General features: G+C 40.5%; 1 protein-coding gene across 5 annotated transcripts in view; it reads left to right on the forward strand.

The window, feature by feature from the left end:
- The window catches only part of LOC140476882 (intermembrane lipid transfer protein VPS13B-like), a 957,534-nt gene that overhangs the window by 303,805 nt on the left and 634,283 nt on the right, over nt 1–19,446 (forward strand). For all 5 annotated transcript variants that reach the window (XR_011960620.1, XM_072569770.1, XM_072569768.1 and 2 more), the window contains exon 18: nt 4,069–4,203. Coding sequence is in view for 4 of the 5 variants with exons in the window: in XM_072569770.1 (XP_072425871.1) it covers nt 4,069–4,203 (135 nt within the window). In the remaining variant the exon portion in view is untranslated. The remainder of the gene's footprint in view (nt 1–4,068; nt 4,204–19,446) is intronic.

Consider the following 19,446-nt stretch of genomic DNA (forward strand, 5'->3'; position numbering starts at 1 on the left):
GAAGAACCCTTTGCTAAATTTGCTCTCTAATTCAAACATTGGTAGGAACATAAGTTGTGAAGAGGACTTAAACGCAACAGAGAAATGTGAATTCACGAAGTGAGTGAACATGGATTTGGCAAATGCAGTTTAATGTGAGAAAATATGACATTGTTCATTTTGATAAGAAATATAAAAAGGCATTACCTAAGTGGTGAGAGATTACAGTATTCTGCAATACAGAAGGATCTGGGTGTCATACTTGAAACACAAGAGGCTATTAATCAGGTGCAGCAAGTAATTAGGCAAGCTAGTAAAATGTTATCATTTATTGCAAGGGGAATTGAATACAAATGTAGAGAGGTTATGATTCAGCTATGCAGGGCTTTGGTGAGTCTATATCTGGAATACTGTTCATAATATTGCTCTCCTTTCAGGAAATCTTTAAATATGCTGAGACTGTTTAGAGGAGGGCCACTAAGCAAATACCTAGAAGGAGCATGTTGTCGAATGAGGACTGGTTGGGCAGGCTAGGTTTGTAGCTACAGGTGCTTCAAAGTGTAAGATGCAACTTGATTGAATCATAGATTTATAAAGGTTTTCACAGAATGGATGTGGAAAGGAGTGGAGATAGAGTTTTGATAAGCAAAGTGGTCAAAAGTTATCAGGATAGGCAAAAGCATAGATTAATCAAATTGACCATATTTTTGAATGGGGGGGAGAAGGCTTGATGGATCGTGGTCTGTCCAGCTCCTTATTTGTGTTCATATGCCATCTTTTATCCTGTACCTTGTCCTGATCACCTCTCATGCCCTTTGTGCTTGCTGTATTGCATTTGTTCTTTCTGTTCTCTAACTTCTTATCCTTGTGTTTTAACACCCTTTCTTGGCCCCTCTCTAATCTCAGGCAGCACTACCCTGCAAGTTTCTCGCTGACCTGCTTTGGCTCATATGAATCCATATCTCTTTGCTCCCATTTTTCAGCCATACCTTCAGTTTCTTGGGACATATATGGAGTTTGCCCCATAAATACCTTTGCCTCTCCATCCTTCTCTTGTCCTTTTAAGACTCCCCTTATTGAGTAAACTCATTCAAAATTGCTTGCTTGTCTTCCATTTGCTTTGAATGATGAAAGTTCTTTAAAGAGCCTTTGGAAACTTTTTTCCTTTTTAAAGCAATACAAAGTTCAAATTATTGTGCTGGTGGTAATTGTTAGTGTGTTGGAATATTCTTAAATGTTATTTTTACTCCTCCATTGTGAGACATTGCAGTGTTTTGTGTGATTGCACATGTGAATATGCCGTTTTGCAGAAATATAAATGGGCATAATAAAACTCTCAGGAACATTGAACCACTAGTGTAAAATATGTCATATTGAGGAAAAAAGAGCAGGTAGATATTCCAAAGCAACTTCAACGCTTTCTGAATGGTAGACTTTAGGTCTCTCATCATTAATAGTTAAAGTGAATTCAAATAAAAGAAAATAGAAAGATGGAATGTTTGCAGTAGTTTTTTTTCTTGCTCACATATGTTTTACAGAGCTCTTGAAATAGAAATCAAACTAAAGGTGAGATCATCATTTTCTGCAGCATTTTCTTTTCCATTTATCTTGCCACATCAGGCAGACATTACAGTTGGAAGAAATATATTTAGAAGCTTACTGTCTAAGACAAAAGCAGTGCTGATAAAATAGCAATTTTCACGGAGAATGTATTCTGTGCCCTTTATAACATAATGTATTTAGTACAAGTGAGATAGACCACAGATTGTACCAATTCTTTTGCATTTAATTATGCTCGTGTGTTGTTTGAGCAGGTTTTTTTTGTGTTTTTAGTATTAATATGCATCATCTTGTAAATATTGTTAATCAATGATTTCCTTTCAAAAATGTATGTTGTGTTCTAATCTGCTAAAGTTGTGGATATTTTTGTACCTGTTTGCCAATGACAACGGTACAATACTTTTGATAATTATTGAAGGAAAAATTAAGGTGCCAGCTATTGATTGTGTATGTGGGGTCTCATTGTTAAATCAGTATGCTCTTTATGCCTTTTTATGCTTGAAAGATAGGTGTCACATATTGCTTGTATCTGAAAAGGTTAGTACTTGATTGAGTACTGCCTCCTCTGATGATGTATTGAGGAATTGATTAGAATAAAGAATGAGCTTGTAAGAGACCGGTCTTGGACCAATGTGCATGTAACATTCACTTTAAAATAGTGGTCATTTTGAAATCTATAAATAGTTACAATGATGCAATAAACTTAATGTTGTTTACTCAATAAGGTTCTTGCACTTAGATCAGAAAGCTAGACTGACACTAGATTACTTTGGGTTTGAAGAAGCCCTCAATGGAGACCAAAATCTTTACACGGTCAAATAACATTTTCCTTATTTGTTATATCTTCACATTTTGTTTCAAAAAGAAGCAAGGCTAACCTCTTGCCTGTAAGTAATAAATTGCCAGATAAGGCAAAGGGTATATTAATAGAGTAAATGGTTAACAAAGTAACCACCTGTATAACTATATTAAGTGCTTTATTAACTGGGTAAGCTTGTTGAGTTTAGGGGAAAAGTTTACAGTAACCGTAAAACATAATCTGCAACTCAAAATCTCTTAGGTCTGTAATGATGCGGACCTTAGACTGCACTTTGCAGAAGATTATGAAATAAGCGCAAATCTAAGTTGACAATTATTTTACAAAGGTTAGATAATGGCCACATCAAATTCGTAATATTGATTACAATATTTCTATCATCAGTTTGCCAGTTTTTTTCTGCAAGTCTTGTGTTTTTAGGAAAGTGGTTTTTCATTGTTTTGAACAATATTATTAGAGAAAGTGTCTTTGGAAAATTGAAGTCACCAATAGTGAAATCAGTAGAATTAGAATGATGACCTGATCAAAAATCTGTAGCACAAGTTCATCAGAAGATATTTAAATGTGGATTTTCACCTTTAAGCCAAATGCCATTGTTCAGTATTATATACTGCTCCTTGGATGCTGCCTGAACTGCTGTGCTCTTCCAGCACCACTAATCCAGAATCTGGTTTCCAGAATCTGGTTTCCAGCATCTGCAGTCATTGTTTTTACCTCATTATATATTACAGACCAATGCGAAGTAGCCTTTGTGTCTTTCAAGCTTTTATTGAATATTCATATTTTTTATATATATTGGCGGGATATGGGCTGGGCGCAGGCAAGTGGGATTAATTTAGTTTGGGATTATGGTCGACATGGACTGGTTGGATTGAAGAGTCTGTTTTCACTCTATCTGTATGACTCTATCTACATAAATATGCTCAGTACAGACACCATGTTGTTGTGAGCTGTTCCAATTTAGTAAAGACTGTAAGCATAAATTAGGTTTACAGCAGAATTCACTTGTTTCGGGATTAGTGGGATTGTTTTGTTTGACAGTTAGGATGTATCTCTATGTCCAGCCAGGCGGAACCTTGTTAACATAGCATGGCTCCTGACTGGCTGATGTCTCCTGCATACACTATTTCTCTTCCAACAATTAGAAACTAGAATTTTTAGAAGGTATAGGGTGGAGGAAATCCTGTACTAATGTTATTCCAAGGAGTGCAGTGGACAACCTGAGCACTTTGTAAAACAGGTGTGACTACCACATTGGACTTATTGGTTGTGCAAAATTTAAATTGTGTGAGATTACACTGTCCTGAATTAGGTTGTCCTCTACTCTAAAGTTACAGCTTGAAGGGATAATGCAGGGTGATTGCATCTGAATTTTATGCTGGATTTTACTGTCATGCAATTTGGGATTAAGTTGTTGTTGTTATCTTTAACCCATTGCTTGTGATTTGCCTGAGAGTTCATATATTGTGCTAAACTTTGGAAGATGCAAGTAGTTGCTTGATGTCTTTCCATCAGAATGTTGTCTTTGAGCAATTGTTTTCGCTACTTGTGTGTTTTTTTAGGTAGCTCTACTTAAAGCTTCCATATCTATGCATTAAGTTCTTGTGTGCAAAACATTAAATATTTTAAGTGTTGAGAAATAGCTCCTCTATTTAAAAGTTCTGATTATTTAAATACTGCAGACTACTTTATTTGCAATTTTCTTTTATTAGGTGTGAAATCCCAGAATCCATTGCCAACTCTGGAGGGTTCTATCCAAAATGTTGAGTTGAAGTACTGTAGCACATCATTGGTAAAATGTGTTTCGGGGACCATGGGATCAATAAAAGCTTGTGCCAAAGCCCCAGGTATGTGCAGCTGGAACATGTAAAAGTTTATTGCCTGTACAGGAGAACTGGCCTAAAAAGTCACTGAAATTAGAATTTACTTTGTCTGTCATGAATCAGCTTTTTCCCCCAAAGATTTGTTGTTTTGTCAGTGGAAGATCATATCGTGTTAACAGTTCTGTCCATAATAGACAATGATTAGGCAGTGAAAATATGAATGTTTTTCATTGTCTGAGCCAAGATGTTTTGGATGTTTATTTATATTGCCCACAGTTCACTCAAGAATTGCAGCACAAACTTTTAAGCACTGGCATCTGTGTAAGCCTGATTTAAGGTAAGAATTTGTGGTATGCCTCACATTGTTTAAAGTGAGAACATTCAGTTACGTGCTTGCAATAGAAAACAGGTCGTTCAGAACAGCACCAGACAGCATTCATTCAGGATTCTGTATTCAATGATCTAAATTTTCTTGGAATTTATTGTGACGATTCTGTGAAACAATCTTCATACAAACACAATTTGGAGAAAATCCGATTCAACCCCTCCATGCATGTACCCACAGTACTTTTCAATAACAAACACAGAGAATGCAGGAGAAACTTAGCAGATCTGGCAGCATTTGCAGAGAGATGAACCGGACTTAACGCTGTTTCTCTGTCTGCCTGACATGCTGAATTTCTTCAGTTTGTTTGTTTCAGATTTCCAGCATCTGCAGTATTTTGCTTTTATTTGAAAACTTTGTTATCAAGGTAGAATCATGCTAATATGATCTGAAAAAAATTGGTGTACTTTAAGTATAAGTAAGCTAGTTTCTTTAGAAGCAAATTTTAGATATGGTGATCACGAGAAATGAATGCTCAGCTTAGAGTAACGCTTGCTTTTAAAAGTCATTATTCACCATACAGATAAATTGTAATAAAATGATAGCCATCTTCACTTTTATTTTAGTTTGTCTGAGCTTCCTAAAGGGAAATTTTACCAGATGAGGCACAAATAAAATGAGAAAAACATGACAAACTGGCCCAGTGCGATGTGTTCCTGCTATATCCATTTTACCCCAGAATGGATGAGTGCTGAGTGCATGGCCAAAAACCAGTGCATTAGTGGTGAGAACTCAATTAAGGTTGTTGAGGAAGCACTTCACTGTAATTTTTGATAGGAGCCAATGGAATTTTCTTGATGCATGGGTGCCTGGCTTTGTTTGAAGCTCATCAGCTCACAGGAGGGATATAAGTGGGAGTGGTCAGAGTGCCATGAAAAGAAAGTGTTTGTTAAAAATGAAAGTTATAGGTAAATTAACAATACTGAAGGAGGACATCAATTCATCAAATCTATGCCAGCTCCCCATTGGGCAATCAAGTCAGTCCCTGTCCCCTGTTTGGTACGATAAACCCTGCAAGTTTAAATCCTTCAAGTACAAACATAATAAATAAATGTGAGGTGCTGCATTTTGGGAAAGCAAATCTTAGCAAGACTTATACACTTAATGGTAAGGTCCTAGGGAGTGTTGCTGAACAAAGAGACCTTGGAGTGCAGGTTCATAGCTCCTTGAAAGTGGAGTTGCAAAGAGATAGAACAGTGAAGAAGGCGTTTGGTATACTTTCCTTTGTTGGTCAGAGTGTTGAATACAGGAGTTGGGAGGTCATGTTGCGGCTGTACAGGACATTGGTTAGGCCACTGTTGGAATATTGCAAGCAATTCTGGTCTCCTTCCTATCAGAAAGATGTTGTGAAACTTGAAAGGGTTCAGAAAGATTTACAAGGATGTTGCCAAGGGTGGAGGATTTGAGCTATAAGGAGAGGTTGAATAGGCTGGGGCTATTTTCCCTGGAGTGTCAGAGGCTGATGGGTGATCTTCTAGATGTTTATAAAATCATGCATAGGATAAATAGATAAAGTCTTTTCCCTGGGATGGGGGAGTCCAGAACTAGAGGTTTAGGGTGAGGGAGTGAAGATATAAAAGAGACCTAAGGGGCAACTTTTTCACACAGAGGGTGGTACATGTATGGAATGAGTTGCCAGAGGAAGTGGTGGAGACTGGTACAATTGCAACATTTAAAAGGCATCTAGATGCATATATGAATAGGAAGGGTTTGGAGGGATATGGGCTGGCAGGTGGGACTAGATTGGGTTAGGATACCTGGTCGGCATGGACAAGTTGGACGGAAAGGTCTGTTTCTGTGGTATACATCTCTGACTCTATTTCCTTTTGAAATCAATGGTTTTTCCTGGATCCACTACCTCATGGGTAAAGAGTACCAGGTCATTACCACCCACTTGTTGAAAAAAAAAATTCCTCTCATCCTCCTCTGGCTTTTGGCCCAAATCCTAAATCTGTGTCTTCTGGTTCTTACAGCATTAGCCAAGTCAGATTAGATTAGATTTGATTTTATTATCACAAGTACCTGAGTACGAGAGTATGGGAGTACAGTGAACAGTGTGCAGAGTTGCCACCCTCCGACGCTATCTTGGAATACAATAGTTAAAATTAATAACAAAAGTCGAAATTAAAGAAACAGAAACCAAGAAAATGTCCAGAGCATCCTTGCCACTGCTGCCATGAGCCTGGCTCACCAAAAATGCCCGCACTGGGCCCAGCAATGCCATGCTGCAACTGCTCCTTCACTGCCACTGATCTCACTGCCTTGAGTCCTCCGCCTCACCGCCCCCTGCGCTAACTTAATTTTATAAGTAAAACTCCTTTAGTGCCTGGACTGGCAGCTAACTGTCTATCACCTGAAGCCTGAATAGGGCTTCAGTAGGTGCTGATTATATTGAAACTTAATTACTATTGAGTCATCCCACCTCTGTTTAAGAAAAGGACTGTTGGAGGTGCACAATCTTCACAAATAGATGGAAGTAAGAATGTCATGTGTGTATGTGTGTGTGTCTGGGAATTTGGAGCACAGTGGGAGTTTGGTGCAGAGGTCAGAGCTGATTTTTGCTTTTACTTTTGGTTTACAGTTTCTAAGAACTACTTTCTATAGTAATGAGGATTAGGGAATAAGTGCCCTGGAATAATTGATATTATTTGGTATTAATATTCTTCCCAAAAGGTTCAATTTAAATGAGTAAGACATGGCTGCTGCAGCAGTTGGGCTCATCACCAGGAAATGGCCTCATTGTCCAGAGAAAACTTAGCAAGACAAATTCACCTAAAAATTGAAATGATAGGATCAAAACCTTCAAATTGTGCTGCCTGTAAAGGATTCTCTAAAAGAGTTTCAACAGTCTGTACTCTGTTCATGTGAGAAACCTGTAACTGGTATGCCTCACTCAATCCATGTTTTTTTCACCCTCTGATCTGTATGTTCCTCCTTGCTATGATCTGCCTCTATTATTCGCAAACTAAGCTTTTCACTGTCCTTAGGTACATGTGACAATAAATCAAATCAAATTGAGGCTGCTCCTGCGGTTTTATTGTAATTGCAGTACTTTTGTGTGCAAGTGCTAGAATGGTGAGTTTCATAATCAGAAACGGTTTGATTGTCTGACTGATCAACTATTGTAAATTATTGAAGTTAGTTGGAGGGTTAATCTGAGCCTGCCTTTCAATTTTGTTTCTTTTTTGAAATTGGCTGCTCTAATTGAAAGTGATTTGATTCTCTCTTGTACAGACTAACCCACTTTTCACATTGGCATAATCTTTTCCAAGGTATATTTCTGCTGTCCATGGAAGACGTAGGAAATGATTTTGCATTAACTTTCACTTAATGAACAACTTTCATAACATAACACATCTCGAGATAGGAATAACAGTAAAAAGGACTATTACTTTACTGGTAAGAAATTGCAGCACACTGCTATACAGAGGGACCTGAGTTTCTTTGTACATGCATCACAGAAGGTAAGTCTGCAGGTGCAACAGGTAATTGAGAAGGCAAATGGAAATTTGCTAAAGGGATAGAGTTTCAAAGCAGGGAGATTATGTAGCAGTTCTGGGGTTCTGGTGAGGCCACACCTGAATACTGTGTGCAGTTTTGGTCTCCTTACTTGAGAGAGGATATGCTGCCACAAGAAGGGGTGCAAGGGAGGTTCACTAGGTTGATTCCAGAATTGAGGGGGTTGGCTTATGAGGAGAGACTGCGTCGACTGGGATTACATTCATTTGAATTTAGAAGAATGGTGGTGGTGGGGGTAATCTTCCAGAAACCCATAAAATCTAACAAGGGTATAGATAAGATGGAAGTAAAGAGGATGGTTCCACTGGTGGGGGAAACTAGGACAAGTGGGCATAGCCTCAAAATTCGGGGAGCAGATTTAGAACCAAACTGAGAAGGAACAGCACAGTGGCACAGTGGTTAGCACTGCTGCCTCACAGCGCCAGAGACCCGGGTCAATTCCCACCTCAGGCGACTGACTGTGTGGAGTTTGCATATTCTCCACGTGTCTGCATGAGTTTTCTCTGGGTGCTCCAGTTTCCTCCCACAGTTCAAAAATGTGCAGTTTAAGTGAGTTGGCCATGCTAAACTGCCCGTAGTGTTAGGTTAAGGGGTAAATGTAGGGGAATGGGTCTGGGTGGGTTGCGCTTCGGGCGGTCTGTATGGACTTGTTGGGCCGAAGGGCCTGTTTCCACACTGTAAGTAATCTAATCTAAAAAAGAATGTCTTCACCCGGAGGGTTGTGAATCTATGGAAATCCCTGCCCAGTGAAGTGACTGAGATTTCCTCAGTAAATGGTTTTAAAGCTAAGATAGCTAATTTTTTGAAGAGTAAAGGAATTAAGGGTAATGGTTTGATGGTGGTTAATGGAGCTGAGGCCACGAAAAGATCAGCTATGATCTTATTAAATGGAGGTACAGGCTTGAAGGGCCAGGTGACCTACTCCTGCTCCTGGTTCTTATGTTCTTTTCTCAAAGTGCTCCACAAACAACCATTATTTTTGAAGTATATTCAATGCAGTTAATTTGCATATTGCAAAGTCCCATAAGTATCCATAGAATCCTTACATTGTGGAAACAGGCCATTTGGCTGAACAAGTTCGCACCAGTCCTCGAGCACCCCACCCAGACCCATCCCCCGACTCTACCCTTGTAACCTTGCACTTCCCATGGCTAACCCACCTAGCCTACACATCCTTGAACACTGAGTAATTTAGCATGGCCAATCCACCTAACCTAAGTAGTAATATGTTTCCTCATAATATACACATAGGAGCAAGATTTGGTCATTTAGGCCCTCAAGCCTAATCTGCCATTCAGCGAGATTGTAATTGATCTGTGAATTAACTTGTCATGTAAGTAAATTTTGTTATCAGATAAATCTTAGCCAGGACCCAGACAAACTCTCCCATTAACATGAGTGCTTTGATTAACATTTCATCTAAAAGACAGGGCTGCACAGTGTGGTACTTCTATCATAATGCAGCAATGAAGTGCTAGTCTGATTATTGCTGAGTATTTCTAGGGTGGTTCTTCAATTCATAACATTGTGACTCAGAGGTGAGAATGGTATCACTGAGCCAAGTTTGAAGCTTGATATTTATGACTTTTAGACATTTCCCAATCTGTTTTTACTTTGGCAAGCTATTCTGCTTCACATTTGACATTGTTGTCCTTTTAATCTTTTTCTCCTTCAAATTTCTGCTCTCAGCTGGTCTCAAGCTAAATGATTCTTTTGAACCAAACATTGTACAAAAGGTCAAGTTCTCTTTTATTAATTGCACTGTCAGCTTCCTATCATATTCCTGAACAATAAAAGTTTCCAAATTAATTAGTCTTCTAAAAATCCTATTGCAATTACCATATTAATGAAAAACTTCAATCTGAACATTTTAAAAAATAATTCTCTGTGACTATTAAGGGAAGAACCTTCAAAAGAGTTGAATCCAGCATCTGAACCAACCATGAAACTTTTATTACTTTGTACGAGGTTTTCATTGTCATCTTAAATATTACAGATACTTACAGTGTTGCTCATCTTCACAATCCTGTAGATACTCTTGCCAACATGCAAGCTTGAACCGTGGCAGTCAACGTGGTTAAGATATTTCTTATGGTGGAAGGTGTAGCACCTTGGGGCACTTTGCTATGTTAATTACTCCATATGGATACAAGATGTTGTGTTTGGAATAATATGCTCCTGTCCCACAAGCAAAATTCTTAATGTTTAAGGGCTACTTTTGAATGCTTTGCTTCCAATGCTGCTTTGGTTCCTCCTGAAATAACTCCACAGAGGCCAGTATTCCTTCACCAATTATCCTTTATTTACACATGGAGAATCCTTGACACTGTTCCAGCTTCCTCAGAGCCAGCTTTCAGAGGGAACAGAACCTCTGACACTCCTGGTTATTTCTTTTTACTCCTGTTTATTTTTTTTTCTTTTTGACACTCCTGTTTATATTGCCAGCCAGGACTGCCTGATTGGATTAGATTAATAGCCCCAGTCCGGGGACTCATATTCTATGAGATCTATCTGGCTGATATCATTACAATCACTACATCTCTCTCCCTCTGAGTCTGAATGTATAAGCTCATTATTTTATTGCAGCTCCTCCTGGGGTGTTTTAGCACTGGATCAGGTTTCTCCAACTCTGTCTCGGATAGCGTGTAACGCACAGTAGCTGGCCACTTGCACCCAGAGCTCTCAGAAGAAATTAATTCTCCTCTTCGGGTGGCAAAGGCTTCGAGTGGTAACATCCGCCATGTCCATCCCAGATTCCGAATTCTTTTCATGCTTGACAGAGAGGGTGAGCCCACAGATTCCAGAACAGTTGTAAAGTTAGTCGAGGAGCCAAGCACGTTTTGCTCCCTCGCTGCTTGCAAGTTTGCAGCTTTCACATAGTCCACCTGCTTGTTTAGGACTGTCGCATCACTGTGACTTTGTATGTCACTGGACCTGACCTTGCATCGACCATGCCTCTTACCCATGCAGGGCTATTCCCATTGCTTCTGCACCAAACTTCGCTGTCTCAAGTTCACATGCTGGCATCAACTACGATGGCTTGCCGGTCTGGATCCTGAAGAAAATTTTAAGCATTTAGTCCCCAAGGCTTGGCTTTGTTTTAGAGTTTCGGCGTGGGCTGACCGAGAATCCCTCTGATCAGGATATGTCCTGAGTGAGGCAATATAAATGCCTGCACTCGAAACGTTCCCCAAGCTCAGTGAGGGTGCCCACTTCCACTGGAATACCCTGCATCTCACACGCTCCACTTGCCGCATTAAAGCCAGTTGTAGTGGCATTGGGCTTCAACTAGTAGGCGCTTTTGCATGGTTACACCATTAATCTCATGTACCAACCAGTCTTTCTGCATGTCATTAAGAGTTAAGAGTCATTAAGAGCACATGCCTCTGCTAGTCAACTTAACCTAGTCAAAAATCCCAAAACGTTTTTCCCTCATTCTTACATTTCTGAGTAAAACCAATAGCATCTCAGAATTAGAAGAGACTTGGGATCTTCATATTCCTTAACTAAATCCATCAATTCTTGAAAGGTTCTATTCTGTGGTGCCTCAGGAAAAGTTAGGCTCCTAAATTTAGGACGGATTGGAAATGGGCTTTCTCCCAGCAGACTAATCATAACCTAACAGGAGTAACCATGTCTATCACTCAAAATCCCAGCTTCATGGTGTCATACAGTTCAGGAAAAGGCCTGTTGAGTCTGTACCAGTCAAAAACAGGCACGAAATGTTCTAATTCTATTTTTGAGCTGTTGCCCCAAAGCCATCTATGCCTTGGCATCACAAGTACACATCTAAATACTGCATAATTGCTGTGAGGTTTTCTGACTTTACCACCCTTAAAAAGGCAGAGAGTTCCAGATTCCCGCACTGTTGGAGTTTTCTCTGCATCTCCTCTAAACTGTAGACCCCCCCCCCCCCCCCCGCCACCCGCCACCCACCTTAAATGTCTGTCTCCCTGCTCATCAGGATTTCCTACTCGTCCTTAGCTGTCCTCTGTTAAATGTTGTCTTGATGTTAAACAATGCTGCTCCAACTCCAGTGATTCTGGAGGAATTCCCTATGTTTTCAATAACTGGAACTGATCATTCATCCAAGCAAGCCTTTTCTGTTTGAAATATACCTATTCAAAAGGCCTCTTTCTATCTGAAATGCTCCATCAAACCTATTAAACCAATATCTTGGTTGAATTTTAGAATCAGAGGTTTGCCAAAATGCACTGTAATTAGATATCGAGACTTAGCTTCATGTGACAAGGTGTCTTGTTTATGAAATATCTCTTGCATCATTATTCAGGGCTTAAAGCCAGATCTGACTTTGTAGCTTTAACTTTACGCTATGGGTTTACATTTGGCATTTTATAAAATTGTTTTTCTCATTCAAAGCATGTAAAGTTTTGACCTCCAAGGTTGTTCTCATCTTTTAGCCAGATGACTTGATCATTATAGTGTTTGGTAATAGAACAACGTTCTTAGATCTGGTCTCATATCGGTGTTTTTGTGTGATTCCACCTAAACCTCAGCTTATGGGCGGCATAGTGGCTCAGTGGTTAGCACTGCTGCCTCACAGCACCAGGATCCCATGTTCAATTCCAGCCTCGGGCGACTGTCTGTGTGGAGTTTGCACATTCTCCCTGTGCCTGCCTGGGTTTCCTCCAGGTGCTCCGGTTTCCTCCTCCAGTGCAGGTCGGGTGAATTGGCCGTGCTAAATTGCCCATAGTGTTGGTGCATTAGTCAGAGGGAAAATAGGTCTGGGTGGGTTACTCACCGGAGGGTCGGTGTGTGTTTGTTGAGCCGAAGGGACTGTTTGCACACTGTAGGGAATCTAATCTAATCTTAACGTGGTATCAATATTTCATTTGCACCATATGGGGATTTATTCTCAATTTCATAAATCTGAATTAGGACCATGCAACATTAGAGGAAACCAATCATTCCAACATTCTTTGACAGAATGGGCCCACTTGCATTCATTCCCCTCTTCTTTCCCCATCCCATGTTAGTATTCATTCTCTTAATAGGATGTTAAATAATCTAGGAGTTAAAGGTAACAAGGCAAACAGGGTGTTATGGATAAATTAGTTAATTGCATTAAACTGTATATACAGAAGAGTCAGCCAGAAGGATGGAGCATTTTATAGTGTGTGGTTGGTTGAAATAAAACTCTAACTACAAAGTATATGCCTGGATTTTGTCTAAAAGCATTGAAGTTGTAATGCACAACATCCCACACCATTGTATTGGAAGCATTTCAAAGAAAATTCACTCGGCTGATTCCTGGAATGGAAGGGTTGTCTTATAAAGTAAGGTTAGCATAAGAACTAGGAGCAGAAATTGGCAACTCAGCCTTTGAGCCTGCTCTGCCGTTTAAAATGATCATAACCAATCTCACCTTGCCTTCAACTTCACTTTCCTGCTGACACTCCATAGCCCGTCAAACCATTGCTCATTCAGTCAATATCCCAGCATCCACTGCACGCTGGGGTAGTGAATTCCACAGGTTCATGATCCTTTTGAGAGAAGTCATTTCTGCTCATCACTGTTTTAAATCTATTATCCCTTAGCCGAAAACGATAACCTGTTATTCTAGGTTGCCTCATAAGGGGAGACATCCACTCTATTTCTACTTTGTCAATCCCCTTTAACATCTTTTATACCTCAATTTGATCTCTCCTCATTCTTCTAAACTGTAAAGAATATTGGCCTGAACTGCTCATAAGATAAGACCCTCACCTCTGGAATCAATCAGATGAAACACCTTTGAGCTGCTTCCAATGCAACTACATACCTCCTCATGTAACGGGACCGAAACTGTTTGCACTGCTCCAGGTACAGTTTCATTTATGCCTTGTACAGTTATAGCAAGATTTCCCTGCTTTTATATTTTATTCCTTTAGCACTAAATGCTAAAAATTCCATTGACCTCCCTTAATATATAAAAGCTAGTTTTCTGTGATTCATGCACAAGGACAGCTCGATCCCTCTGCACGGAGGGATCTTTGCAGTTTCTCTCCAATTCTCTCGTTAGAGAGAGGTTGAGAGGTGACTTAATAGAGACATACAAGATGATCAGAGGATTAGATAGGGTGGACATTGAGAGCCTTTTTCCTCGGATGGTGATGGCTAGCACGAGGGGACATAGTTTTAAATTGAGGGGTGATAGATATACGACAGGTGTCAGAGGTGAGTTCTTTACTCAGAGTAGTAAGGGTTTGGAACACCCTGCCTGCAACAGTAGTAAACTTGCCAACTTTAAGGGCATTTAAATGGTCATATGAATGATAATGGAATAGTCCAGGTTAGACGGGCTTCAGGATGGTTTAACAGGCTGGCGCAACATCGAAGGTCGAAAGGCCTGTGCTGTGCTGTAATGTTCTTTGTTCGAATAAGATAATAAATTGCTTTTTCAGTCTTCTGATCAAATTTTTGACATCACACTTATCCACGTTAAACTCCATCTGCCAAATTTAGCCCATTTACCTAACCTATCCCTATCCATTTGTAAATTTGTTTTTTCTGCATTGCAACTTAGTTTCCCATCTGTATTGGTGTCATCTTCAAACTTGGCTACAGTACCTTCCACCCTTGCATCAAAGTCTTCAGTGTAAATTTTAAATAGTTAGGGCCTGAGGTCCAAACCCTGTGTGACCCCACAAGTTACATCTTGCCAACTGTAAAAAGACCCATTTATCCTAACTCTGCTCTTTGTTGAAGGACCAATCTTCTGTCTGTGAGCAGATTGGGCCTGTATTTACTGGAGTTCAGAAGAATGAGAAGTAGTCTTGGTGAAATATAAATGAATCTGTGGGGTTTGGGAGGATAGGTGCCAAGAGGATGTTTCCCCTCTTGGGAAATATCAACTAAGGGACACAATTTAAAAAATAGGGTGTTTCTTATTTGAGACGAAGATGAGGACAGATTTCTTCCTTCAGAGGGTCATTTGTGTTTGGCTGAAAAAGTATGCATTTTATCAAAGCTTTTTATCTTGCAGTCATTTGGACAATTCACAGGAAGTACCACAGAAAAAGAACAGGAATGATCACCCTGTACAAGAGGAGAGCACTGACAGTTGGCAAGTGATTCCAATTGGTAGAGGCATTACCATGAGCAATAAACCAGTCAGGGATGACTGATAGTCAACTGCTAAGTCTTGTCCAAATTTCAAACCAGAAAGTTTGACTCTGACTAAATAATTCCAAAAGAAATGCACCAGTGAATGGCTGTCATCTTTTTATTGTCTTGTTTAAACCGGAACAGTGTATGAACATTGGGCAGGCTATGACTTAGTGGTATTATTGTTGGACTGTTAATCCAGAGACTAGGTACTGAGTTCCAATCCTGCCATTGCAGATTGTGGAATTTGTAATTAAGAGCTTAATGGAACCATTGCCAATTGTCAGGAAAGTCCCATCTGCTTCGCTAATGTCCTGCAGGGGAGGAAATCTGCTCTCCTCACCTAGTCTAGCCTGCATGTGACTCCAGACCCACAGCAATGTGATTGACTCTGAACTGCCCACTGGGCAATTAGGAATGGGCAGTGATGCACTCATGCCATAAATGAATAAAAAAGAAAAGTACTTTCTGTCTGCAATGGACAGGGCACTGTGTATTAAGACATGTCGCTTCCATTCACACAGATGTGGCATGCTGAGAAACTGAATAACACTCCAAAATCGGTTGTCAATGTAATTTTTTGCACACTTGGGATCATTTAGCAAATGTTTAGTTAGTCAATCACATTTTATGTGCTGGCACGGGCTGGTTGGGTATGGTCAGTACCTTGTTAGTTTCAAACAACCAAATGTCTGTGCGATTTAGATATGATCTGCCAGCCTTTGGGCTGCAAACGTTGGTACTTTGTCCATTGTTTTGCCTTTACCGGGTTGGACTTTATTTTCCTACCATTCAGTATTCTCCTTTTGTGCTGTGTGGATGTCGTTTTCTTGTTTTTTGTTTCTTGCATTTTGCCTTGATGAGATCTAATTGAGAAACTTCCACAAAATGTGTTTTTCTTCAGCAATACTCAGGTTCTGTACTACCAAAGGGTCATTTGTCTTTGGAATTCTCTTTCCCAGTGAGCAGTGGAGGCTGGGTCATTGAATATAAGGCTAGTTTTGAAATATTTTTGATTGACAAAGGAATCAAGTATCATGAGGATGCAGGTAAGAAAGTGGAGTGAAGATAACAAGACAGATTAGTGAAGATCTTATTGAGTGGTGAAGCAACCTAGATGGGCAGATTGACCTACTTATGCACATCATCCTTAGGATCTTCTGGTTACTTCCCTTTTATTTCCCAAATGCCCTACAGTTTCCTTTCCTTCAAGTGTATGTTTAATTGTCTATTTAGTCTGTTTCTGGCAATCTTTAATAGTGCTTTCCAGATCATCATAAACTGCTGCATCAAAAAAAATCTCCCCTTCTCCCCACTGGTGCTTTTGCCAATTAGTTTCAATGTGCATTTTCTGGTTACTGACATTCCTGCCAATGGAAACAGTTTACCCTTATTTACTCCAAAATGCTTCATAATTTCAAACATCTTTATTAAGTCTCCTGTTAACCTTCTATGCTCTGAGATAGTCAAATTCAGTCTCTATAATACAAAAATAACAACAGAAAATGCTGGTAATTCTCAGGTCTGGCAATGTGTGTAGAGCGAAATGAAGCTGACATTTAAGTTGTTGACGTTTTGTCAGAGCCCAGCTACTTTATTCTGTTAATAAGAAGAAATTCTTTCAGGGAATTGTTTCAGGACTGTGGGCAGGCATATTTTTAACAGACATGTCTAAACACACAAAGAAAACTGACTTTGCCATAGGTGTGATGATCCCAATGTTGGAATGATTTCTGTCTTGGGATTCTTGTGTTTCAGTGGCTGTGACCTTTCTAGTGGGGCCCAGTTCAGATGCTGTCGCAATAAGTACTGGGTGATGTGTCCAACACTGGGTTGGCCAGAGCCATCCAGGGGCCAATCGAAAGGGCAGCACGATTGCACTGCTGCCTCACAGTGCTAGGGACCCAGGTTTGATTCTAGCCTCTGGCGTCTGTCTATCTGGAGTTTCTACATTCTCCCCATGTGCGCATGGGTTCCTCTAGGTGATCTGGTTTCCTCTCTCAGTTCAAAGACGTGCAGGTTAGGTGTATTGGCCATGCTAAAAAATTTGTTCCATAGTGTCTAGCAATGTGCAGGTTAGGTGGGTTAGCCATAGTAAAAAAAACCCCATGTGTGGTTATGGGGATGAGGTGACGGGGCGGGTCTGGGTGGGATGCTCTTCAGAGGGTCAGTGCAGACTCAAGGGGCTGAATGGACTCTTTCTGTGCTGTGTAGGGATTTTATGATTGAGTGTGTCCCAGGTCATGATCTGTAGGCAGCTTCACCGTGGATTGTGAGTGTTACTTGAGTGAATGCAGGAGGATTGGGTGGTGCACAATAAAGACTACTGGAACCATTATCCACATTCTATTGACTGGCAGTACATTATGGATCTGTTTATGGGAGAAATGATTCCACCTGTGCAGTTACTTGTCTGCCGACATATTGACAGTGACCAGTTTTCTTCTTCTTCGGTCAGTCTTTATGATGGAAGGCACTTCAAACATCCTGTTAACACTAAAGATGGGGAGGAATTAAGTACCATCACCATCACTAGAGAAGTAATATTAGGCAAACTGATGGGGCTAAAGGCAGATAAATCCCCTTAACCTGATGGCTTGCATCCTAAGATCCTAAAAGTAGTAGTGACCGGGTAGTGGATGTGTTACGGTTTTAGTTTTTCAAACATCTGGTGGATTGGAATACTATTAATGTGACATTTCAATTTCAAAAGGGAGGGAGACAAAAAAGCAGGAAATCATAGGCCAACCAACCTAATCTCTATTGTTTGGAAACATGTTGGAATCAATTATTAGGAAAAATTATAATCTAATCAGTGGAGTCAGCAAGGGAAAGGGAAATCACGAGTGGCTAGTTTATTATAGTTTTTTGCGAAAATCTCAACCACTGTAGATAGTGGGGAATCAGTAGATGTGTTGTATTTGGACTTCCTGAAGTCATTCGACAGGTATCTCACTAAAGGTTAAGTCACAAGAGCCCATGGTGTTGGAGTTAGTATATTGGTATGGCTAGAGAATTTTCTAATGGCAGGAAACAGTATGGGGTAAGGAATTCTTTCTCAAGTTGATCAAATAGAGTTTTACAGGATCCGTGCTGGAAATGCAACTGTTTACAATATATATTAATGACTTGGAGGAAGGGGGCACATTTACTGGAGCCAAATTTGCAGATGACACAAATAACTCAAAAGGCAAATTGTGAGAGGACTTTAAGTAAGTGGGTAAAAAGTTGGCAAATGGAGTATGATGTGGAAAAATGTGAAGGGGCGGCACAGTGGCTCAGTGGTTAGCACTGCTGCCTCACAGCACCAGGGTCCCAGGTTGGGTCCCAGGTTTGATTCCAGCCTTGGGCAACTGTCTGTGTGGAGTTTGCGCGTTCTCCCCGTGTCTGCGTGGGTTTCCTCCGAGTGCTCGGATTTCCTCCCACAGTCCAAAGATGTGCAGGTCAGGTGAATTGGCCATGCTAAATTGCGCATAGTGTTAGGTGCATTAGTCAGAGGGAGGTGGGTTACGCTTTGAAGGGTCGGTGTGGACTTGTTGGGCCGAAGGGCCTGTTTCCACACTGTAGGGAATCTAATCTAATTTTTAAAAAGTTGTTCATTTTGAAAGAGCGAACAAAAGAACAGTATTGCATAAGTGGAGAGAAACTGCAGAAAACTGCAGCACAAAAGGATTTGGGGATACTTGTGCATGAAACATAGAAAGCTAGCACACAGGAAGACTAATGGACTGTTTGCCCTTATTTCAAGGTTGGGGGGTGGAGGGGGAGGGAGAGGGGAGTTGAGTATAAGAGTTAGGAAATTTTGCTGCAGCTGTGAGTCCACATCTGGAATACTGAGAGTAGTTTTAATCCCCTTATTTAATGAACAACATTGTTTCATCGGAGGCAGTTAGGAAAAGATTCAGTAGGATGATTCCTGGCATGCAGGGGTTGTCTTATGAGCAAAGATTGGGACTACTCACTGGAGCAGGAAAAGCACAGCAGGTCAAGCAGCATCTGAGGAGCAGATTTGGTCATAAGCCCTTCAGGAATGTTGGAGGGGAGGAAGGGGGCTGAAAGATAAATAGGAGGGTGAGGGTGGGGCTGTGAGGGAAGGTAGCTGGGAAGGCAATAGGTAGATGCAGGTGGGGTGTGATTGTGATAGGTTGGAGGGAAACATGGAGCGGATAGGTGGAAAGGAAGATGGACAGGTAGGACAGTTCAAAATGGCGGTGCCACGTTGGAGGGTTGGATCTGGGATGAGGTGGGGGGGATGG

Source organism: Chiloscyllium punctatum, chromosome 5 (genome assembly GCF_047496795.1).
Source record: "Chiloscyllium punctatum isolate Juve2018m chromosome 5, sChiPun1.3, whole genome shotgun sequence".
Lineage (NCBI taxonomy): Eukaryota > Metazoa > Chordata > Chondrichthyes > Orectolobiformes > Hemiscylliidae > Chiloscyllium > Chiloscyllium punctatum.